The sequence below is a fragment of the Hydra vulgaris genome, chromosome 06, assembly GCF_038396675.1.
Source record: "Hydra vulgaris chromosome 06, alternate assembly HydraT2T_AEP".
Classification (NCBI taxonomy): Eukaryota; Metazoa; Cnidaria; class Hydrozoa; order Anthoathecata; family Hydridae; genus Hydra; species Hydra vulgaris.
This window is the reverse complement of record NC_088925.1, coordinates 7,632,501-7,658,369: the sequence shown is the minus strand read 5'-3', so window position 1 is coordinate 7,658,369 and position 25,869 is coordinate 7,632,501. Positions and strand designations below refer to the sequence as shown.

The 25,869-nt window shown below is 28.6% G+C and overlaps 1 protein-coding gene across 1 annotated transcript in view; it reads left to right on the top strand.

Moving 5' to 3' along the window:
* The window catches only part of LOC100206936 (low-density lipoprotein receptor-related protein 1), a 125,489-nt gene that overhangs the window by 90,784 nt on the left and 8,836 nt on the right, over positions 1-25,869 (top strand). The window contains exons 51-57 of the mRNA XM_065799115.1: positions 4,512-4,927; positions 5,144-5,248; positions 11,628-11,697; positions 11,798-11,905; positions 12,039-12,158; positions 12,263-12,315; positions 22,956-23,043. Of these exons, the coding sequence (XP_065655187.1) occupies positions 4,512-4,927; positions 5,144-5,248; positions 11,628-11,697; positions 11,798-11,905; positions 12,039-12,158; positions 12,263-12,315; positions 22,956-23,043 (960 nt within the window). The remainder of the gene's footprint in view (positions 1-4,511; positions 4,928-5,143; positions 5,249-11,627; positions 11,698-11,797; positions 11,906-12,038; positions 12,159-12,262; positions 12,316-22,955; positions 23,044-25,869) is intronic.

Genomic DNA, 25,869 nt, shown 5'->3' with positions numbered 1-25,869 from the left:
ACCAGTTAATAAATTTATTTCTGCAGAAAAAAGTTAGTCTTTTTCCAAATCAAAATAGTTTATTCGGACACAATGCAAAACTTGTAAAATTGCTTGAGCATATCTAGAATTCTGTTTCACCTGGTTTTAAAGTCTAAAACTAATGACATTTCTATTCAAAGCATGTCTTTTACATGTTTTTGTAAAATAGAATCATTTTTCGTGGGGTGTCGAGTCAAGTTTAGTTTTAGTGGAATGTGAATGTCAGGTCAGGTTATCCTGCTACTGGTAACATGTAACCCAGTACAATCTGCTTCATGCCCTGCTGCCTTGTAGGATACCCCTTTTTAGGCAAAGGCTAGGAGATGCCAACTCTGACTTAAAACACCCCATGGCTTGGGGCTCTTGGTTGAGTAAAGGCTAAAGATGGTGTCTCGATAAAAATACTCATCTTGGGTAGATGTTAAATGCATCCGGCTATTGTCCTGTAGAAGGCCTCCTAGGCAAAGACATAAGGAGTAAACAGATTCTATCTGTTGACCAGCCTCGCACCACTTCTTCATCTATTAGGCTGGTGCAAATGTATTTTTAATACATTGTCTCCAGTTTATGATGTTGAATGCTGGATCTTCTTGACTCAATGCATGGATTTTGCTTGTGTCTCTGTTTTTATGACTAGGCAACTCATTCTATTATCTCTTAATGAGGGTACAGCTCTAAAACTCAGTTTTATGGTTCTGAGGCCGGCTGGTAGTCAGGTTTCCCAAACTCTGTGGTAGCTCTCAGAGAGGCTGATTCCATCAACAGCTGAAAAATATCAAAGTATTAACAGTGCCATTTTGCGCATGGATGGTGTCCCTGTTTGTACTTCTGGTGTGCATTGCTGAGGCCACATTTGGAGCCTTTTGTTATGGCTTAGGGTTTATTAATAGTAATGAGGCAATTGCTTGGGCTATTAAACAGTGTTTTGAGTACTATCTATGGTTTGAGTCAAGTTCTTCAACAAATTTAAAAATGAATAAAGTAACAAAAACTATCAAACACAAAAAACCATCATCATCACCAAGTTCTCTAAACCTATCATTCACTAAGATTCGTGGTCTTCGAAGTAACTTTTCTTCTGTTGAGTCTTATCTTTTGCAAAGTTCACCAGATCTACTTGTTCTGTTGAGTCTTATCTCTTGCAAAGTTTTGTTTAGCACCACTTCACTCTATTACCTTTTTTTTTGTTCTATATTGCTCTCCTTCATCTCAAGACTGCACTCTTTTTGATGTTATTTCTGATCATATTGACCAAGCCCTCTCTCTTTATCCATCAGCTAATATAGTTGTTGTCGGTGATTTTAATGCTCACCACTCTGATTGGCTTGGCTCCAGTGTTAGTGATTCTGAAGGCATTAACAACTTTAGCCTTTCTCAATCCCTAACTCAAATAGTCAACTTTTCAACTCGCTTTCCAGACAACCCGAATCATTTACCTTCTCTACTTGACTTATGTCTTGATTCTGATCCTAGTCAGTGCTCAATTTCTCCACATTCACCCAGTTTGATCTCTCTAAAACTAATATATCGTTCTTCTTCATCACCTGAGTCCCCCTATTATCGTACTTCTTACAACTACCTTAAAGCTGACTGGGACTCTTTGCATGATTTTCTTCGTGATGACCCTTGGGTAGAAATCTTTCGTCTTCCTGTTGACATATGTGCTTCTTACTTAACTTCGTGGATTCAGGCTAGCGTGGAATTTTTTGTTCTCTCTCAACAATTCCAGATCAAGCCTCACTCTCCTCCATGGTTTTCCTCACATTGTGCTGCTGCGATTGCCAATCGAAACCATTACTTCCATATCTATCAGCAAAACGATTCTTCAGAAAACAGACGTCTGTTTATTACTACTAGAAACCATTGTAAAAAGGTTTTGTCTAATGCCAAAGCCCACTATTCTCAGGTCATGAAATCTCGTATCACATCTTAAAAATTAGGTTTTGGTGACCTCTGGAGAATCTTTAATAGTATTAATAATAAGGGAAAATCTTTAATTCCACCTCTCTTGTATGGTTCAGACTTTGTCACCTCACCTAACAGACAAAGCTGAATTGTTTGCTAAAAACTTTTATCAATATCATCTCTTGATTCCACTAGTTGCATTCTACCTGATATAGCCAAAAAACAGGTTGATCCATTGCTTGACATTGGTATCACTCCAGCGTCTGTATCTAAAGTGATTTCCTCTCAATTCTATTCAACAAGTGCTTATCAGAGTCTTGTTTTCCAGTCTGCCGGAAAACGGCATCTGTTATCCCTATCTTCAAAAATTATGGAGAGCGATCTGATTTGTCTAACTACCGTCCCACTAGTCTTCTTCCTATCAGAAGCAAGATTTTTGAATCTTTAATTAACAAACACTTAATTTCTCATCTTGAATCTAATAACTTACTTTCTGATCATCAATATGGATTTCAATCTTCTCGTTCTACAGCTGACTTGTTAACAGGAATAACCCATAGGTTTTATCGTGCATTAGATAAAGGTGGAGAGGTTAAGGCCATCGCTCTTGACATTTCAAAAGCTTTTGATAAAGTTTGGCATGCTGGTCTTCTCCATAAGCTTTCTTCTTATGGTGTATCTGGCAACATCTTTAAGATTATTGAATTGTAGTATAAAAGTTGTCCTCAATGGACTGCACTTTTCTTCTTATTATGTAACTTCAGGGGTTCCTCAAGGTTCTATCCTCGGCCTTATACTCTTTTTAATTTACATTAACAATCTTCCAGATATTCTCACATCTAAGGTGGCATTGTTTGCTGATGATGCTACCATTTATTCTTGTTGTGATAAGAAGCCAACACTCTCTAATTGCTTGGAGGGGGCATTTGAGCTTGAAAAGGATCTCACTTCTGCTACAGCATGGGGCTCACAGTGGCTGGTTAACTTCTATACAGATAAAACTCAATTTTTTTCAGTCGTTATTGCAATAATTTAGATTTTCCTATATTTATGAAAGGTGATGTGTTCGATGAGTCATCTACTCTTCATCTTCTAGAATTAGCTCTTACTTCCGATCTTTTTTGGAAACCATATATCAAATCTGTTGCAAAGTTAGCATCTGCTAAGGTTGCATCTCTTTATCGTGCTCGACACTTTCTTACTTCAGATTCTATTCTCTATCTCTATAAATCTCAAATCCAGCCTTGTATGGAATACTGTTGCCATATCTTGGGCGGATCTTCTAATGATGCCCTTTCTCTTTTAGACCAGGTGCAAAAACGCATTGTAAACATAGTTGGGTCTGCTTTTGCAGCCAACCTCCAACCATTATCAAATCATCGGAATGTTGCTTCTCTTTCTCTTTTTTACTTATACAATATAATGGGCACTGCTCTAAAAAGGTAGCGTCTTTTGTACCATCTACTAAAACTCATTTTTGTGTTACTTGTCATTCAATTAAGTCTCATTCTTTTTCTGTGACTGTTCCTAAGTGCTCCAAAAACTCTTGTTTGTCTAGTTTTTTTCCTCGAACATTAGTTCTTTGGATTTTACTTCCTTCATCTTGCTTTCCTGATTCATATAATTTGCAATCCTCCAAGTTGTCCGTCAATTGTTATCTTGCTCTACAATTTTCATCTTTTCTCTTCTGGTAACTTCCAACTCTAATTAGTGGTTGCTTGCAGCCTTGTTGAAAGCGAAAATGTTTAAAAAATATATATATATATTTTGTAATGTTTTCAACTTTTCTGATTTTTCTTTCAAAAAATAAGTATCAGTGTTTTTAATATGAATTTCATATGAATTGTAACATTTATTCTCATATCAGATTCAGTTTCCTTATCAGAATCAGAATAAGTTTCAACTATATTTGTTTTTGTGTCGTTTTCATTTTCTTGCTTTCTTGTAGAACTGTTTTTTTTTTGTTTGTTTAAATTCCATGTGCTATACATAATTGATGTTGAATCTGTGAAAGTTGTCCAAATCGTTTAATTACTGTAGCTCCATCAGTAGTACAACACAAACCTTTAAATCAAGGTCAAACAAGGCCAAGTTAGACTTTTAAATTTCCAAACATCTATATGCAGACGTTTTTCAATGTACTGGAAGATTATAAAATTTACCATTTGCATAAACGTTAACATTTATATACAGTCCATTAGTGATGTCCACTCTTCTAATGATAAACTGAACTTCCACTCGTCTTATGTTAAACTAAACTTCATACCTTGTACTTTTAAAGAAAGTAGTTCATGAGTCATTTCTTTTTTTATATTTTCTCCATAGTCCATAACAGTTTTTTTGTTGGTATTATCAAATTTAGCGTAAGCTTGTAGCAAGCTGCTAAAGAATTGGATAAAAATTTGGGTATGAAGCATAAAACACCAGTATTTAGAAAACAAATACTGGTTATACCAACCACAATTTTACAGTTTTACTGGTATTACTGATAGTATCGAAATACTGGTATTACTGGTAGTATCGAAACTGGTATATTATCCCTTAATTATGTTTTTTTTTTAGTTTTTTTATTAATATTTTTCTAGCAAAATGTACTGGTGTGAGAATTCATTTGAACCACAGATATTTGAAGCGTATATGGATGGATCAAGTGCAAAATCATTTTTCTCTGAAAATCTTGAGTTTCCCACAAGTTTAGCAGTTGATCCAGCTTCAAAAAGATTGTTCTGGGCTGATATGAAAAAACAAACTATTGAAAGTGTTGTCTTTGATGGGACATTGCACATGGTAGTGATAGACTTTTCTAGACACCCTAAACATTTCTTACCAGTTTCAATTGATGTTTTTGAAGGCAATATTTATGGCTTGATGAAATACAGTGGAAGTGTATTTAAAGTTGATAAGTTGGGTAAAGGAAATTTTTCAATTTTAAAAGGAGATCTTTTTAAAACGTCTCAGCTTCGTGTTTATCATCAATCTAGACAGCTATCTACTGTTAAAGGTGACACTTTTTTTTTTCCCATTATCTCTATATATTATAATTCATTATCTCTAATATATAATTCATTATCTCCAGAAGTAACTGTTTAAAGGTGAAAATTTTTCTTTAAAGTTATTCTTTAATTATCTAAAGGGTTTTAATTTCATTAACTTAAAAAAAAAGAATTGTCTTCAAAGTTTGACAATAGTTATAGCTTTTTTTGTTTTTCTTTAAAAGATTTTAAAAATCCATGTTCATTCTCAAGCTGTCCACAAATGTGCATTGTGATTGGTGGTGCTGCTAAATGCATTTGCCATGAAAATGCTGTCAACTGTGATAAAAGTGAGTAACTTGTTATTGTGTCATGAAAGAGTTATAAAGTTAGCGAGTGGGGTTGTGGAGTCAAGTAGAGTTTAAAGAGTGGAGTGGGTAGAAGATTTAATTGTTGCAAGTTATAGAATATTTTTCTTTTCCATTATTATTATTATTATTATTATTATTATTATTTTGATTTCTTTTGAAAAAGCATTTTTTTCTTATTAACCGAAGATGATTAAGAGTAACTTAAAATTTTCAGTAAAATTTTTTAAATTTATTTTTCAATATATTTTTTAATAAATTTATTAAATGAAATCTATTTTTTCGAGTTTGAAAAAACTCTAAGCATATTTTTGTACAATAATACCGAACTCAATAGTTCAGTATTATTATATAGAGAATAAGTTTCTTAGCATAATATATAAGAAAATATAAGAAATTTATATTCATTGTATAAATTTATAATATAAATCATGTAACTTAATAACAATATGTAATTTTTATATACAATTATATATACAAACAATTATATATACAAATTGTATATACAAACGTCAATAGGTTAAGTTGAGGTTGTGAATCATTTATAAAACAGCAAGATTTAAAAAAATTTCGAAAAATCTTTTAACCACAAGATGAATTCGAATGTTTGGATACATTTTTTTTTTGAACAGAGAACTTATGCATTAAGCTACTTGAGTTATAGATTAATGTAAGAACTTTTTTAACTCTAAATTATATAGACATTTTACAACTATTGTAATTGATTTAGTTAATGATTTTCAAGCAGGTACTCTAAATAAGTACATCTATATTGCATAGCAGGTATAGTTTGTAAATTTTCAATATATAAATTACAATAAAAATTTTAAATATTTCAAAGTTAAGTTAATATTTTTTATAATTTTAGATTTTCTATTATTCTGTAATAATATCATTATAATTTTTCTAGAAAATGAAAAACCATAATTTAAAAAAATAAGTTCTCTAAACGTTGGATTTTTCAGTGAAATAAATATTTTTTTTTTTTAAAATTTATAGTTTTCATTAAAAAAAAGAAAAAGAAATAAAGACTTATTAGTTAAGAAATTGAATATTTTAAATTTCTTTTATATTTATTTTGCTTTTTATTAACTTTTGCTATTTTTCCACAATCACATTTTTGATTGTGGTTTTTTTAATTTAAAATTTTTTTTTTAACTAAAAATGAGTACAAATACTGAACCACTGAGAAACATCAGTTATTGCAACGAACTGATAAACATCAGTTATTGCAACCAACTGTAAATAGTAGTTAGTGCAATGGGTACTAATACCTAAATTGTTTAAAATGTGTTAAAGTTAATAAATGATTAGTTATTCAGGCTTGGTTGGAAAGCGGCTGCGATCATACTCTATATCTGACCACGCATATAATATTTAGTTTCAACATCATGGCCACAGCTTTTTAGATATTTTAAGAACATTTCAAAAAGCACAAAGAAAATCTTAACTTGACGGGATACAATTACTAAAAAAACTAACTAAAAAAAGGGAATGAATTGATAACGAAGAAAAACTTAACTAAAACAAAATAAATTATGTTTAGAAGACATTATTTCTAAACTATTCTCATTTATAATTTTTCTATAAAATTAGGCGACACTTATAAAAAGTAACAACTTACTATTAATGATCATTTAGTAAAGAAACAAATGTTCTTCAATTTATCAAAGCATTTAATGTAATTTTTTATTTAAGTATTTATGTTTTATTTTAACAAAATTAACGGTAGTTGAATTGTATAATAAATAAAAAAGTAAAATGTATTTTTATAACCATTTTATACTTTGCCTAGTTTCCAAAGTTTAAAATATTTAAAAAAATTCTTTTTAAGTAAGATAAACAAAAGAAATAATTAAATTGTTGCATTACTATAAAAATATTATAACAACCTTTTCGTTTAGCAGTGTCTTTATGTTTAAAAAAAATTTTGCAACGTGTCAGGCCCTAAAACAGCGGTTTATAATGCTCAGTTTCCAAATTGCACACTATGTAATAACTTTATATTTTACTTAAGTCTGCCGCTTATTATACTATAATATATATCATAAATTAATATATAAAGTAAATATGATTTTGTCTCATAAATGTTTTTTGCTCAAATTTAAATTACACTACTGAAGTAACATTTTAATTTTTTTTAATAGTTTAATAGTTAATCTTTACTATAATGTAGGAATTTCAACTAATTTTATGTAAAAAGAGAATTTTTGAAGCCCTACTATTTTATATTTTTGTAAATGTTCAATTGAAACTTATTTGCTTCATCACTTTAAAAGTTATTTTCTCTAAATCTTTTTATGAATAAGTATTTTTATGTATAATTTTTGAAAGCATCATTTATGGAGGCTTTAGAACAAATTCATATTTTTAATTATATAGTTTTGTTTACTAATAATTAATTAAACTAAAAAATGAGCTAGAAAATAAAAAAAGTTCACCAATATTCTTGACAGTCACCCACACTTCCGCACGCTTCATTTTTATAATTGATTTGTAGCTTAGACGTCTATTAAAATGATTTATTAAAATTCAGGTGCGGATACGTGCGGTTTCCAAAGTTGTAGATAAAAAAGTAAAAAAAGTCAGAAAACAGAAAACCGCTTTTTATCGTAGTTTCAGACTGTAGCTTTTTATAATAATAGTTTTTATTTTCAATTTTTTTTATTTTCAATATAAGTGGAGGAAAGTCAATTGAGATACTATCAATAATTTTAAAAGAAAATTATCAAGTTTCTCAGGATAGCTTGTGTTTCATCGTTAGTGTTATTCAAAAACACATTATTCTGTCATTTAATAAATGATGAATCATGGCATCACGGAAAGTTTTTTTTATCTAACAACAGTAGTTGGTTAGATTTTAAATATAGTGTATTTTTACCGAAATCGAAAAATGCAATAACAGACCCCACGCCATCATCACATCATTTGAAAAACAAGGAAGAATGTGCATGTATTATGGAGAATGGTCAGAGACCAGTAAAAAAAGAAAAAATTCTAACTTTATTATAGAAAATGCATTCGAGCACATCTTTAATGCAAATCTTCAATGGGAGAAAAAGCAGAAGCACAGCTTATGGAAGCATTAAGGATTTCTGAAAAAGAAAAATAGATCTGTCTCGAATTTTATGGAAAACACAAATGTTTTACTGATAGATGAAGAAACATCGTGTTTGTTGATTTAGATTTAACTAAAGCTTAATATTTATACTTGAGGAAGTTGATTGACGAAAAAAACTTTTCCTTATTCCCACCATATTAAAAATTGCAAGAAATTAAACAGACCTGCTATCCAGCATCTGCAATAGAAATTACGAACACACATGTAAAAATTATGGAACTGCAAGATTTATTGGATCACACTGTAGATAGGATTTTGACTACAGATTCCATGTACAAGTATAATTTAAACATTTAATTTTTTTATAATAAATGGGGTTGTGATGGCTCTTCTGGCCAAAGCTAGTACAAGCAGAAACTTCTAGAGGAATCTGAACTTATTTCTGATGCAAATTTACTTATTACTTCATTGGTACTGATCAGATTAGTTGATGAGGTAACTGGCTCAGTTGTTTGGCAAAATCTGGCTTCTTCGTCTGTACGTTTTTGTCAACCTATACGCATAGAAATTTGCAAAGAGACTCCTGAGAAAACCAAGGTTGTTGTAGATGAAATAAAAAGTCAAATATACTCTTTACAGCCATCTATAATTCATTAAAGTTGTAAATACTAGTGAAACAAGAACTTTTTTTAACAATGATAGATGGAAAAGTGGATCAGGTATTAACAGTTATGCCTTCTGTGTCTACATGTACAATATAAGGAACTACTCCACGACAGATGAACGATTTGACTAAAGTGTCTGTTAGGCCTGAAAATGAAAGTTCGTATCAATACGGACTGTCGACATTACATGCCCGGATTCGGTGAATAGAAATGATATTACATATTTCCTACAACCTGTCTTTCCAAACATGGTCAGCTAAAAGTGAAGAAAAAAATGATAAAAGAAAGAGAAGAAAATCTTGGTACAGAAAGGTTTTGATAAGCAGCTAGGGTTAATTGTCGACAAACCAAAGTGGTAATACCAATGATGGTAATACTGCAAGGAGATTTTTTTATAATGCAAGCTGCTCTTCTGAAATCTCTGGAGTAAATGAAAATTTGATTAAGCGACTTTACAAAGTTCTACAAGCTTTCTCTTCAGGTTTTATTATAAATGCTGAAAGTTTTGGTACGTATGCTACAGAAACTGCCCACATTTATGTGAGTAATTATAGCTGGTACTATATACCATCTTCAGTACACAAAGTTTTACTTCACAGAGAAAATATCATAAAACAGTACTACCTATTGGTCAACTTTCAGAAGATATGCAAGAATCCCATAATAAAGATTATAAAAAAATTTGCCTTCATCATGCCAGGAAATGTTCTAGATTAGCTACAAACGAGGGCATATTTCATACTTTTCTGTGCACTTCTGATCCTACATTACCAGCAATAGAAAACCATACTGCAAAAATGTCCAAGAACTTGATGAAGATACTTTGCATCTTTTCGATCAAGTCGACCTATAACTTATTCCATAAAAACTCACTGTATAAAAACTTGTATTAATAAACTATTCTGAATATTTCTATAATAAGCATTTTATAAACTCTTAAAAATATTCATGTAAATGTTGAAAGATATGCAAATTAATTAATTACACGCAACAATTAAAAAATCAAATTAATAAAGCAAATAAATAAAGTAAGGAAAATGTTTGTTAAAAAGTTTAAAAAGTACGTGTTTATTTTTTGTCAAGACTTTAGCCAAAAGCTCGTATAAATGTTTTTTATATATATATAAATTTAATATGAATATATTTTCCAATTAAATAAACAATTAATGTATTTTTTGCTGTTTCGAATACTTTCAAAAAAATTTTCATATAGTTAAAAAGAACATGTTTAGTTAATAATAAAATAAAAATGACAATTTTGAAGTTTTTAATTTTTATTTACAAATTTTATATTTTAATTTTTTTTTATAAAAAATATTTCCTTAGAAGCGTCGTATACAACTTAATACTTGTACAAAATTTCAAGACTTAATCTTTAGTAACAAAATAGTTATTGATTTCTGATCCAAATCAGACCTTAATTTTCCACAGTGCAGTGCTGGTTCACCATAAGTCACTTTATATAAATGTATGTTTATGTTTTGTTCGACCCTCTGGTGTGGTGTTTATCCACTCGTAATTCACTATTTATATATGTATGTTTAAGTTCAGTCGCCTGTAAGTTCCAGTTTGTTTATTTGATTATTAATTTTATTAACTTTGATGATTATTATCTTTTAAATTTTATTGAAAAATGTTGTTTTTGAAAGTCTTATTTTATAAAATCAGTCATACAAATATTTTTAAAAGATTTACATTTAAAGAATAAAAAATTGACTATATTATTATTTATATAATTATTTATTATAATTTTAAATAAAACTTACTCAACTTTATATAATTTAACAAATAAAATTAAATTTTTTTTTTTTATAAACAGTCAATAAAAGTAAATTATCGCTTAGTTTAAAAGCACCTTGCTAATATTAAAGCATTTGATTACAAAAGATTATTTACAAATTTAATTGTTTTAGCGTGTAAAAAAGTTTTAGACATACATGGAAACATTCATAAATTTTAATGTTCTCAAAACATCTAAAAAACCGTGACCAAGTGGTCATAACTTATTATAATTTTTATGGTCAGAAATAAAGTGATCGCACCCGCTTCCCAACCAAGTCTGATTATTAATTTCATAAAATGTTATGATTTAATTTTATTTTACATATATGTATGTATGTATGTATGTATGTATGTATGTATGTATGTATGTATGTATGTATGTATGTATGTATGTATGTATGTATGTATATATATGTCATTTATTTAAATTGGCTTTTTTGGCCAATAAAATTAAATGTACCAAATGTACATTTATTTTAACTGAAATTATGGTAAGTAAATATAATTAAGTGTATCAAGAATTAGTTCAGGTTTGGTGAGTATACCACCAAAAAGTATAAAGCATTCTATACTGTCAAACACTTTCCTCACTTTCTCACTATAGTTATATGTACATTTTCATATTTTTAGTGCTCATAAAAATTAAAGAATTTTTTTATTTTAGTTAATATTTAAAAGTTGTATTCATTGTAAAGTTGTATAAATTGTAAAAGTTGTAAAATTCAGCAAATGTTTTTATACAAGAAGTCTCCAAATAGAAACTTTTTTGTAAAACTTTTTTTTTTTGTCAAGATATAATAGTTGTAGGTTAAAAAAAATCATTGTTTTTCATGATCATACAAATTTTTTTTAGTTCATTGCAATAATAGTTTTTGTAGTGACAATGGAAATTGCACAGTAATTGATGGAAAAAACAGTTGTTTGTAAGTTCTTTGCCAACCAAACCTTTTTTTATGTATTTATGATTCTGACATTTTTTAAGATATAAGATGATTTTTTAATATGTATAGACTTATTTTTAAGATGCAACAAAGGATTCAAAGGGATTGATTGTAGCACACAAACCTTATGTGACAATTTAATTTGCAAACATGGTTTTTGTAAAGTCAATGATGATAAACCAGAATGCATGTAAGGATTTTGTTCTTTTAAAAGTAAAATGTGCTGTATATTAATAACCCTAACCCTAAAATAGTTGCGTTAGCAGTTGTATTAGTATTACATTTTTATTTGTAAGCTGTGATAATATTCTGCTTACATTTAGCTGTGATAAAAACTTTGTCCTCAGTGAAACTAGTCCTTTTGACTGTATTCCTTTGTGCACTAAAGAATGTCTCTATGGTTACAAGTGTGTTTTTGATAGCAATAATGTTCAAGTTTGCAGGTGATTTTGAAAAGTTTTGTATTATAGGATTTTGAAAAGTTTGTTTTATATTGTTTGTGTTTATAAATTATTTGTTTTAAAAATACTTTTATTTTTTACATCAGTTGTTCATCAAGTAATTGTACTAATGTGGACAATCAAAAAGGAGCTTCAACTAGTAAGATATTCAAACATTTTTTTAAATTTAGCTAACATAGAATTTGATTGGGCCATTTATTAAATTTATTAAACAATTAGTATGTAACTAATTTAACTTTAGTATAAACTGCAAATTGCTAAATGTTATTTTATCACAACATGTCAACCAACCAAAATGGTTTGAATTACTTTTTGCAAGAAATTACAAATTGTTCCTTTTAATTTAGAACATAGAATTTGATAATTTTATTCCATTCCACTTCTGGTCTTAGTCCTCCTTAAATCTGGAGAATTATTAGTTAACTTGACTATTTGATTAAATACTTGAAATTTCCTTATAATAGAATAAATTTTTTTTTTAGTTTCTTGCTATTTTCTATCATGAAAAGTATTATTTTAAAGATTTTTATTGTGAAACTATTTTAATTTAAATAATAATTTTAACTGGTAATCTGGAATACTAGATTAAATAATTTTCTATTGTTAAGCTTCATTTTTTTTTAATTATAAAATTTTGTAGTTAATAAACTATAAAACATTTAATTGCAACATGTTGAATAAAAACTATGAAAATTAGTGTGTGTGTGTGTAAGAGTGTATATATATATATATATATATATATATATATATATATATATATATATATATATATATATATATATATATATTTATATATATATATATCAAACTAAGTGTTATGCAATGTAATGTAATGTTGAAGCGTTTAGTTGTACCGCTAACAATAATCACAAATAAAAATACTGTTTTCATAATTGGAACATTCCTCATGCCACCACTCTTGGCATTTACAGCACTGAATCCATTCTTCTGTTGGCGGGTCACAATATTCTTCTTTACAAGCAGGATATCTTATAACATCATCCTTTGAAGTTGATGCAGCTAGATTGTTTGCCCTGGATTTTATAGGCTTAGGCATACAGGAGCTTAGCTTAAGTCTATTTACACTAACTTTAGCTTCACAAGCTTCTTTTCTTTCTTTTTTTAAACTTTTTTGTTCTTCTTTCTTTCTTTATGAAGGATGTATTTTGAAGGGTGAGAAAAAAAAGTATTTTGAAGGGTGAAAAAAAAAAGTATTTTGATGGGTGTAGGATTTTGTAGGGTTTGTAAGGTTTTGTAGGATTTGTAATTATAAAATGCTTGAGCTCATTTTTTTGCTTTTTTGTTGTTGTTTTTTTCCATGTTTTTTTGGTTTATACAATCATTTGAAATCAAAAACACTAACCGACTTCTTTGGTGCTTTGGAATTAGCATTTGTTATAAGTTCTTCTCAATAGTTTATATGATGGTTTTTTACTACTTGGATTAGCATTATTGTTCTCAACATAGTCAGTAGTTTTTGCAGCAGCAAAGTCATATTTGCTAAACACAAATGGATTATAAGACTCAATCCCACATTCTTTAAACCCATTAATGGTATTTCCAAATGTAGCTGCTTTAAAGTAAGCGGTGCTCAAAAGATCACCAACATTTTTGTCTGTGATAGGTTGTCCTGGATGATTGACTATAAAGGTGTGACATGCTTGGCTATAGTAGTCTTTAATAGGCTAAAATATTATTTATGACATAAATTGACATTATAAATGACACATCAAGGGGCTGGAGACAATGTGATGGAGGCGATGGAGTGTGATGTGTGGGGCGGCAACCCAATTATGATGATGTTTTTCTCTCTGCAATATAATATAGCCTCCAAACTTATGTGAGTTTTGTGATTGTCAATAATCAATAGAGTAGGAGATTCTTTGTTTGGCTTCAGGTCTAGACAAAAGTGCTTCAAAAATAATTAAAAAGGTTCTACTGTTTACTGTCTACTAGAGATAGCAACCAGACAATCTCTAATGGACTTATTATAAAAGGACAAAAATAGACTTCGACAAAGCACTAATTGCAACAATTTTAATTACAACTATCAAAAATGAATTGTCTATAAAAAATGTTTGTCTTTCTAGACAATCATTTTAAAAACGGACACTAAATGAACAATCTCGATTTTTTAATGAGGTATAGAAGATCTATTTAATATATAATTTGGACTTATAACGAGTAATTAAATTTTCACTGCAGCATCGTTTCAAAAACTGAAAACGAGCACAAAATTAAAAACACAATTTTTCTAACAGAAGTTCATTTTTTAATTTTTTGTCCAGCGTGTGCTGTTGATTAAAAAGTTAATGTCTATTTAAAAACCTCAAAATGGACTATTTTGTGCTCAATTGAAGTTCATTAATTACTCAGTTCAGTTGTTTTTCAATTCTCAGTGAATGTGCGTGAAAATTTATTTTTAAAATGCCCTCTCCAGTTTGGGATTACTTCAAAAAAGTTGAAGGTAAGTTTATCATTTAAAAAATTTTCCTTAGTCACTAAAATCTTTATCACCTTCAATAAAATTATTTTAAAAATATGTGATCAAGGAGTTGTCCTTTATAAAATGTGGATTAGTAAGTAGAAGATTCCAATAGGTGTTAAAATTTATTTAGGTTTGTGAATAAAACAATAGTGAAAAAGAAAAATGTTTTTTACTTTCATTTTATTGATGAATATGTACGCAAGTTTTAAACAATAATTAATCATGGGCAATGATCGTCATTTGGAGTTTTGATGCCATTTCAATATTTTTTTAATATTATAAATTTACTACATAACAATCTTCAAATAATACGGTAATGAAAGATTTCTGGTTTTATGAAATCAAGTAAATTTAGACAAAATCATAGACACCAAATAGACAAAAAATTATGCTTTGTAGACTGAAGTGAAAATTATTTTTTAACTGAGCAATCTTAGGACACCATCAAAAATTTGATAGACACAACAAGGACAAAAAATTAAACATTTGTTGTGTCCATTACAACATACAGAATTGTCTATGTCTGTGTTGTAAGTCTATCCATAGACTAGTCTGGTTACTAACTAGAGATTGCGGCTCCAACCATTATATCTACAGGGGAAAACAAATGTTTTCTGAAAGTTCAGAAAACATTTGTTTTTCTGCAAAAATCAGAAAAGGTGGCAGGCAAAAACCAGTAACACCAATTCAACAATTTATTTATTAAACAATTTCTTCCTCTCTCTGCTGAAACAATTTTGAAAACTCTTCTAGATCCTGTAGGACTGAAAACTATGAGTAGCTTATTAGGCAAAGTGGACAGACCTTACTCATCTGCATTGTAGATTGGAGAAGCAGTGAATTTGTATTTTTCCTTTTTACTTTCTTATAATGTTGAAAAACTTGTCTACGCTTGGCTGATGCTCTGGCAATCGATGTTGTTTTTGGTTTGTGTTAACTAAATTTATGTTTCTTCGTAAAATTAGCCAGCCTATCTTCTCCTGTCATCTTTGTATGCTTGTTGAATGGATGCAATATACCATATTCCTCAGCAAAGTCAAAAATTAGTCTTCTACACTGTTTCTTTGTTAAACCAAAAGACATTTTGTTCATTGCTGTTATGTAGGATTTTAAATCCTCCTGCTTTGCAGCATTAATGACTATCTGAATCTTCCTCCATGAATTGAAAAGACTTTTTCTTTATGAATTGGCATCTTCTGAAATAAAAATTAGCATTCTAGTGAAAAAAATTTGGGGACTTAGATTTTACATATTTGAATACAGATTAAATAACAGGATTATTTAATTGCCCTAACCTCTTAATCTAAGAGGTTAGGGCAATTAAATACTAGGTTCAAATTAATATTTTATTCTGTTCAAAATTTATCCTCGCATTTTCATTTTTTTCACAACAGCTTTTGGATCATAATCATGGTTAGGTTAATAAATTTCAAAACACAGTGCAAAATGACAAGCTCTCCATCTCGCCCCAGGCTGCCTGTTTAAAAATATTTGTTTTCCTCGCTATGAAGGAAGGTGGTTAATTGCCTTTTTTTTTTGGTAATTGGTAGTACTTAAACTAAGTTACTTATAAATGTTAAAGAGAAATGAAATAGCTTACCTATATCTTTAGCAGAGCTTATTTACACATGCATAAGAGTTTTAAAGTGGCAGCGGTAAACAATAAAAATTCACAACTAATACAAAAATGGCAATTTCAGAGTCAATATACAACTTTTTAACAAACAGCCTATAGGAGAACCAGTAGTGTGTGATTAATGCTGCCATCAAAAAAATGAAAATTTAAGATATTCTTTATGATATTATTTATGGCCTTTTAGATATTATTTATGGCCTTGTCTCCCCTATATATATATATATATATACATATGTATATGTATGTGTGCGTGTGTGTGTGTATATATATATATATATATATATAGTAGATATATGTGTGTGTGTTTGTGTGTGTGTGTTTTATATATATATATATATATATATATATATATATATATATATATATATATATATATATATATATATATATATATATATATAAATATATATTTATATATATATATATATATATGTATATATATATATATATATATATATATATATATATATATATATATATATATATATATATATATACACACATGCACACAGAAGAAAGTTAGCTAAAATTTGGGAGAGAAAGTAAAGAAAAAAGTTAGAAAGCAAGAAGTTCAAAGAAGAGTTAAAAAACTGTAAATTTTATCAGTCAGAAAAACATGAAGAATGGGAAGAATTTTAAATAATTGGTGCTAAAGAAAAAGAACAGAGATGCAATCATAAAACAATGGGACAATGGCTATGGTTTGGCAATTAGAGCAACTTTACCAAAACGCCTACTGCAGCAAGAAACTTTATAAGAAATTTTATAAGTCGTCCTTGTCGTAGTCATTTTAAGTAAAACTTGTTATGAAAATTACTATGAAAACTTGTTATGAAGATCTACATATCTTAGATGACATCTATGATTATTATTTTATCTGTTTTTGTTACTATGAAAACGTCGCTTTATGTAATTTTGTATAGTCCTGTATATTTTTCTGTATGATTTTTTTATGTATAAAAATCCTTATTGTTTTGAAGTAAAAAATCTATTCGGTACAACAAAGAAACAAAGTTTAAAATCTTTTTTTTTTTAATTAAGTATGATAAAATTATCCCAGGTTTGTAATCAGTTACTTATTTCTCATTCTGATAACATAGTAAGCATGGAAGATCTGTTATTACTTTACGATGTTAATAAATCTAATTACTTAACTTTGCCTTATCTATTCATGTATATATATACATTCATATACATATATTATTTATAAAAGCCTTTTTGTAATTTATTATAAATAAATATAATATAAAGTTAGTAATTCAGATTTAAAATAAAAACAATTAGCTGATTTAATGATATAAATTATAAAACCACAAAAAAATATAAAACCACAAAAATATATAAAACTACAAAAACTATTTCATGTTTTCAACACAACGCTAAAACTTTAATTTTATGACCTAGAACTTTAAAACGCAACTTGGGTATTACCCTGAGCTCACGCATACGTATTATCAACATTTTGTACTTGAAAGTTGTGGTTGCAATTGGCGTTTAAATTTGCTCAGTAATGTGATTTTGGATCTTAAAGAAAAAGGAAATCATTTGAAAACCAGCCTAAATATGACAACAGTATTGCATACAACCATGACAACAGTATTACATACAGCCATAACAATAGTATTACATAAAAGAACAAATGAAAGATTTATTTGTGAATTTAATGAAAGAACAAATGAAGCATTAAGAATGTTGCTATTCATCAATATAAGAATATCGAAGGAATATCAACAACATTGAGATAATTATTAGTAGTAATTGAGTTTTGTTAATTTGATTAATGTTTAATACTCTGACTTTAGTACACTGGTTAAAAAAGTTTAATAATTTTTAAAAATTTTACTAGATACATTACATAAAATGGAGAAGACTAGCGTACCAGACCTTATTGAAAACCTCTATGTCAAATTTCTTTCTAACTGCAGGATTAAAGTTATTCTTGAAGGCCCACAATCTGCTTCATTTCAAGTAACTTTAATGATACTGCTAAACTGCTGTTTAATGATAATGATAGTTCTATCATTACTCTTGTATTGTTTCTTATCTGCAATAACAATCTTCATGAAAATTTTACATCTAAATTTGCTAAAAACTCAACATTATACTCTTGTCTTAACAACTTAGAACAAGCAGCTGATTTTTAATCTGCTTTCTCTTTTGTAACAGCTTAGGGCTTGCAGTGGCTTGTGGATTTCAAGTCTGGAATTAAAATCCACAATTTTTGTGGACAAAACTCATTTATCTGCAAACAAATATTGTAATATTGTTGGCGTTCCTATATACCTATATAGATTAACAACCCTCTCACTCTCAGACAAAGTCTAAAAACACATTTTAAATGTAATTAGACCTGTTTTATCTGCCAAGCTTGAGCCACTCTCCCATTGTCGTAAGGTTTGTTTCTTTTTTCTACAAATACTACCATGGTCAATGCTCAAATGAGCTATCATCTCTAGTTTGATGAACAAAAACTCTCTCTTGGCTTTTTATTCAGCAAGTTACATCCTTTTTACTGTATCTGTTCCTTTATGCTGTAAAAGCTTTTATGAATGCAGTTTTTTTCCCTGCACACCAACAAAATCTCATAACTCTTACCCATCTTCATGTTTTCCTGACTTATATCACCTACAACTTTTCAAGTCTTCAGTTAACTGTTTCTTTGCTTTTTAACTCTATTCTCTATTTTCTAGTAACTCATAACTTAATAGTGGTTGCTTGCAACCTTGTTTATAACTTAATAGTGCTTGCCTGCAACCTTATAATATATAAAGTATTAAGACAAATTTTCTAGCCCAGGCTATCAACTCTTGCTAAATCTTATTATTTTGCCAGGGCCAGGTTTGCAAAATGTCTCATTTTTAGCCTGGGTCCAATTTTTTAAAATATCTCATTTTTAGCCTGGGGTTGGGCCCTGGTCACTTAGTACAACTCAGCAGTAACTTGGTAGAACATGATTAAAATCCATATAATTGTCATGTTATTAAACTCAAAATTTCAGTAAATTTTGGGGTACCATAAGATTCCATCTTTGGTCCTGTGTTGTTCCTCATCTATTAGTGATCTCCCTTAAAATCTTGTCTCAAAAGTGGCTCTTCCACTTGGCTAATTATACAACTATATACTGAATATATAGTTGTGTCATCAGCAAAAAGTGATATTTTTCCGAAACTAGAGTATCACTCTAGTCTTGAAAAAAATCTGATTTATTGTTTTAACCAAAACTTAATCTTTCGTCCTTTTTTACTGTAGTTGTTCATTATTGCTTAAAAAACTTTTTTTTTTCCCCTCAAATGGTGCTTTAGAATTGTCTTCACCTTTCCTGACTCATAAGCTTTACAATTTTAATGTCTAATTCTAAAATCCAATTGTTTTTTTTATAAAGTTTAATTATTTATAAACATTTTTAGAGCTTAAAAACTCTCAGTACAGAGACTCAATATAATATTTGACACCAGAGTCTTTTTTGAGGACTTTCTATCCCTTTTTATCCCTTTAATTTTAAACAAGAATATTTTTTTTTATATAAAATGTCAAATCATATAAAATTTTTACTAAATGCAATTATGTTATAAAGCTTATTAAAGTTTTAGTAAACAAATTATTTTTATGTAGTTACTGCAATATTTTACTCAGAAAAATTTCATTAAAAAATAATTGCGATAAAGTTGGTGATGTTTTTTGTCAGTGACTAATTTAAGTGCTGCAGAGTTTTCTGTCTTTGAAAGCAAAAGTGGGGTTATTATGGCACAAACAATTAGAGGATAGTTGATGTGGTTCAGCTATTTATTAAGGATGGTATATTTAACTATATAGCAATAAAAACAAATCCTTATCATACATAAAGTTATTTAGAGACTAATATCACACACATACACGCACACACACACATATATATGTCAGTATATGTATATGTATATATATATATATATATATATATATATATATATATATATATATATATATATATATATATATATATATATATATATATATATATATATATATATATGTATATATATATATATACATATGTGTATATGTATATGTATATATATATATATATATATATATATATATATATATATATATATATATATATATATATATATATATATACATATATATATATATATATATATACACATATACATATATGTTAACATACATATACATATATGTATATGTATATATATATATACATACATATATATATACATACATATACATATATATATAAACATATACATATATATATATACATACATATATATATATATACATACATATATGTATATGTATATATATATATATATATATATACATATATATATATATATACATATATGTATATGTATATATATATATATATATATATATATACACATATGTATGAGACATTGATAGTTCTGCTTGGCGATGATGTGAGTAAAGGCTCACCACGAATTGTTTTCATTTTCAGAACATGGTGTACTTTCTTGAGTGGAGACAGATGTTCTGAAAAGAGAGCAAGTGTTGTCATCTCTTGGCCTAGATAACAGGAATGATGCTTCATCATCTTCATTTGTCTGGAAAGTCATATCATCATATTCAGTTGTTGTATAAGCAAAATATCATTGATTTGCACATTAATAGCAAATCTGCTGGTGAACCATGATTGGAGATATGCATGGACAATGAATCTATTAAATCATTGGATGCCCTGGAGTTCTTGTGTTAGTTAGCTTGAGAACATCTTCATTACTGTCAAACAGAAGTTCTATCTTAAAAGAGTAGATGGCCTTTGCCATCCAGCAAGCTCGGTGCAGTGCCCCAGGCTTCCGTATTGTGGTATTGGTCTGCATAGAAGCTCAAAATAGTCATGTCTTGGATGACTTTCAAGTTTTAACTGTCTTTCAATAAAGGTCTTTAGGTTATCATGATCGTTAATCAAAGGAGCTTGGCGATCTATTGGAATGTGATGAATTGCAGACCACTTATAACGAAATCTTTTGAAGATGAGTATATTAGGCCCGGTTGATGGTCCAAAATACATGCCAAAAGCATCTGCCAATCATGAAGCATCAGCTGCCGCTGATGCAACTTGCTTGACTAACTGTTCTGACGTTTTGCAGAGCGCTTCTCTTGACCTTAAAAGCTTTCTGTCAACTGGTCCAATACAACCAGTTCTAGATTCTTGTTGCAATTTCAAAAACAGTCTATCTTCCTCATTACTGATTAGCTGAGCTGCATTCGCATAGCTGATATCAAACATGTTATTAAGTTTCTCAGTGTATTGTTTTTGATTCTGTTTATCCTTCTTATTACCCCTGGCCCAAGAGCTCATCAAACTTTTTTGCTCACTTTACAGATCTTTGATTTTCTGAATAATGTTTTGCTTCTGGCGAATGGGTAGCCCCAACTTTGTCCAGAATGGAAATAATTGGTCATGCATTTGGCGTGCACTGTCTGCAACAGGCAACTTCTTTACACAATGAAAAAATTGAAATTCTGCATAACATCTTGTCCAGCTGGAAGACATGCCCCTGTGATTGTATCAGAAGGATGTCCTATCAACCAAATACTGTCCTTGCTTCGTGTCACTCTACTTTTTGGCATCTTTACTGATCTTTCTGTAAAATAATAAAATTATTAAGGCTATATTAAAAAAATTTTTACATACTATAATTAAGATTAGTATATTTTTGATGTGGCTCCGAGAATGAACCATAGTATTAAAAAAATTGTTCGTTTGATAATTTATTCTAAAAACAATATATGCTAGAAATCTCAATGAAAACTTAACTAAAATCAAATAATACAGCTTTTAAGAATATTTCAACAGAATACTCGAGAACTAATTTCTCTTAGCATATTTTTTGAGCCAATAGAATTAGTTTGTTCATAGATTTGGTGGGTTTTTAGTGTTCACGAATACTCTTTTTTATTCTTCTGCACCAAGATATTTGAGAACATTCAAGTTTACGTTGAATTAACTTTATAACTTTTTAATTATTTTGCGGACAAACATGGAAACATATATAAACTTAAGTGTTCTCAAAACAACTAAAAAATCCAGCCGGTTTTTTGCAACTAAATATTATTTTCGTGGGCAATTATCGAGTGCGATCCCGCATCCCAACCAAGCCTGAGTAATACATATGTGTAGAATCTACACTTTGAGATCTTTTTAATGATATCAAACACATTCCCATATGTTGAATAACATCTTCATAAATCAGAAATCAATTCATTGGACTCTATTTACTCTATTTACAGTGAAAATTTTAAGGACCTTGCTGGACCAATAAATATTATTTTGAGTCTATAAAATTTTGCAAGTGATATCATGGGACCACAAACTTTTAGGAAGGTGATGTTACCATACCTAATGTTTTGGGACAGCCTAATGTATATATATATATATATATATATATATATATATATATATATATATATATATATATATATATATATATATATATATATATATATATATATACATATATATATATATATATATATATATACATATATATAATTTTTGAAAAGTGGACTATAAGACATAAGGACAGTTACTCTATTTAGGAAATGAGAAAAAAAGAATATTTTTTTAAAATTTAAATACAATATTAATTTAATATTCTATAATAATAATATAATTTTTTTTTTTTCTAAGGGCTGTTAACAACTTTGATTCCAGTGATTATTGGTGTTTTACTTGCTATTGTAGTATTGGTTGTAATTGCCATAAAACGAAGAAGACAGTAAGTTGGTTGTTTAGAAAATGTAATTTTTATAAATTTAAATTTGAAATTCAATTTAAAGTACATGCTGTGAAATGTTCATTATGCACAACAGTATATTGTTCAAAAATGAAACTTGATGTTTTATTAACTCAAATCTTTTATTTTTTATTGAAGCATAAAAAAATTTAAAATTCATGTTATTAATAAAATTATTTTCATTAATAATAACCCTCTGGTAAAAAATATTTGGCCAAAAATAAACAAAAGGTAAATGCGGAATAGTAAGCAGTATATTTATTTTTTAATTTCCAGAGTAATTACCTGGTTACCTGGTTACCTTTTTCGTCATTTCAACATACTTCATTTTGCCGTTACTATCAATTGTGTCATTATAACTGTTTAAACTTTATATGCATACTTGCACATACGCTGATTTTTTAAACTTTTCTTAAACAAGAACTTTTTTTTTGCAGTTCATTTTCATTTCCAATTGTTTTCAAACATGCAGCCTTTGAGTATTGACAAGAAATCCTCAATAGGTTGTAATTCTGGTACACCTGTTTAACAAATTTTGTAACAGTATTTTTTCATCCAGCTAATTGGTCACACTTCTGGCATTATGTCAAGAGTCTAAGTCAGTCATAGTTACTATGACTGGGATGTTTGTTAATGAAAGGAATCGTTTTTATAATCGTACAACCATTTTTATGCACTTGTTTAACTGCTAGTCCTGGAGAATTGACAAATGGTTGAGAGATTCCACAAAGGGATTTGGTAATCCACACAAGGATTTTTTCAAATTTGCTTTTGGGTTTATATTTTATATTTTTGGTGCATTTTTTGGGTATATCTGAGTAAAATCCAGTATTATAATTTTTATTTGTTTAAATGTAAATTACAACTTATTATCAATGATAAATTCATGGTTTTACAATTTGTGATTTCCTCCACACTTCAATTGCAACTGCTCTACCTGTTTATCAGTGTGATAAAAAATTTTTTTTCTTTGAAATGTTTGTTTTACAATATTTTTACCATGTAGCACAGTGGGCCAGAATTTACTTTTACTGGACAAACTAGTTTGATAATATGGCTATATTTACTAAAATTAGCATGAGTACTAATATCAAGTCTGCGCTTTTAATGAAGGTAAAAAAAATTTTATTTTGTTGCTATGGATACCTTTATTTTGCTTAGCAACAACCTATTTTTGGTATTTGCAGATATTTTACGAGTGCTATATTCACTAAATTTGGCATGAGTTCCAATATGAGATCACATTTCTTATAAAAGTAATAAATTTTTATTATTTAGTTGCTATGGATACTTATATTGCTTAGTTACCAGATACTTTCCTTAGTTACAAATTATAGTTACAAATTTTACCGTTTATCGACCCACCTGTATTGAATAACAATTAAGCATTTAGATAAATACCAAAAATTATAAAAAAATAATATCGTTTGAAGATTGTTTAAATAATTGTAAAACATCTGAAGGAAATGTTTTATGATTTGTTAGGTGTGATGTTGATTAACGCAGTGATGAAGTAACAGGATCACTGGAAACTAGGAGTCGATTGATTTGATCAGTATTTGTTGCTCTACTGTCTGTTTTTTGGCTGAAATTTTTGCGATAAGATTTGAAGTGTTTATTTCTGGCTTCTTGAGCTTCCTCTGACATAAGTTCCATGGATAATGTATGGCTTTTGATTATGTCATACCCATGTATCAATGCTTTATGAACTGATTGAGCCATGTAATACCATGGATAAAGGGACAAATATAGTCTAACAGTGTCAAAACAATAATCAGTCTATTTCATATCCTGAAGAGAGTGTTACCAAGTTAATGTAAAATCTGAATAAAAGGTTTTGACATTTTTATAAATGCTTTGGCCAGTAGCATCATCAAAACCTTACATGTGAGTGTCATTGCTTTTATTGCTTTGTCGTTCAATATTGAGTGCCTCAGCACAGGTTCCTGAAGTGCACAGATTCTTTACAAAGTATAAATCATTAAATCTTTTAAATGAACTGAAGTCAAACTGTTATATTTTCAGAATAACATTTCAATTTTGCATCCATGACCTCATTGTAAGCTGGGTAGATGTTATATTCTTTCTCAAAGCCTCCGCTTTTAATCAATTTATATGACGCTTTTGTCAGGCTGGCATCAATTATTAAAGCCAGTGCTTTGTCTGCTAAATAATTACTTGCTTTATCTATATTTGAAATATTTAAAACGTCCTTGGCAGCAATAACAATAGATTCATCTCTTAATTTTTTACTAGTAGCAAAAAATAATTCATTGTATGAATGAGATTTAAGTATACCAGATGCACACCATTTTTTAGTTTTAGTATAACTATTATCAAATATAACGTGTGTATCAAATGTAATGTGGTTTTCAACCATGCCTACTTGCAGTTAGTTCATTGTCTTTTACTGACAACTAAGTGTTCATTAAGCCAGTTTACAAACTTCTTTTCGAAATTTTTGACAGTATAGTTAGCAGATTTCCAATTTTTTTATACAAGTTAACAAATTGTTGAACAGCATGGCTAAAATCAATGTCTTTAAATTCAGTAATTTTTGGCTGAATAAGTTTCTTCACTAATATTTTGTTTTGAAATACTAAGATTGTTCTTTTGGAGAAAGTTATAAATGTCAAAGTTTAATAAAACCATATCTAAATAATTCTTCTAACAAATATTTTGTATTTAAAAGTTTATTGTAATATATATGCCGTGTAGGGTACTAATTCTTGTTAGTAATTAAGTTACTACAAATGTTAGTAATTAAAATTAAAAGTATTTAAATTACTGTTAGTGTTAGTAATTTAA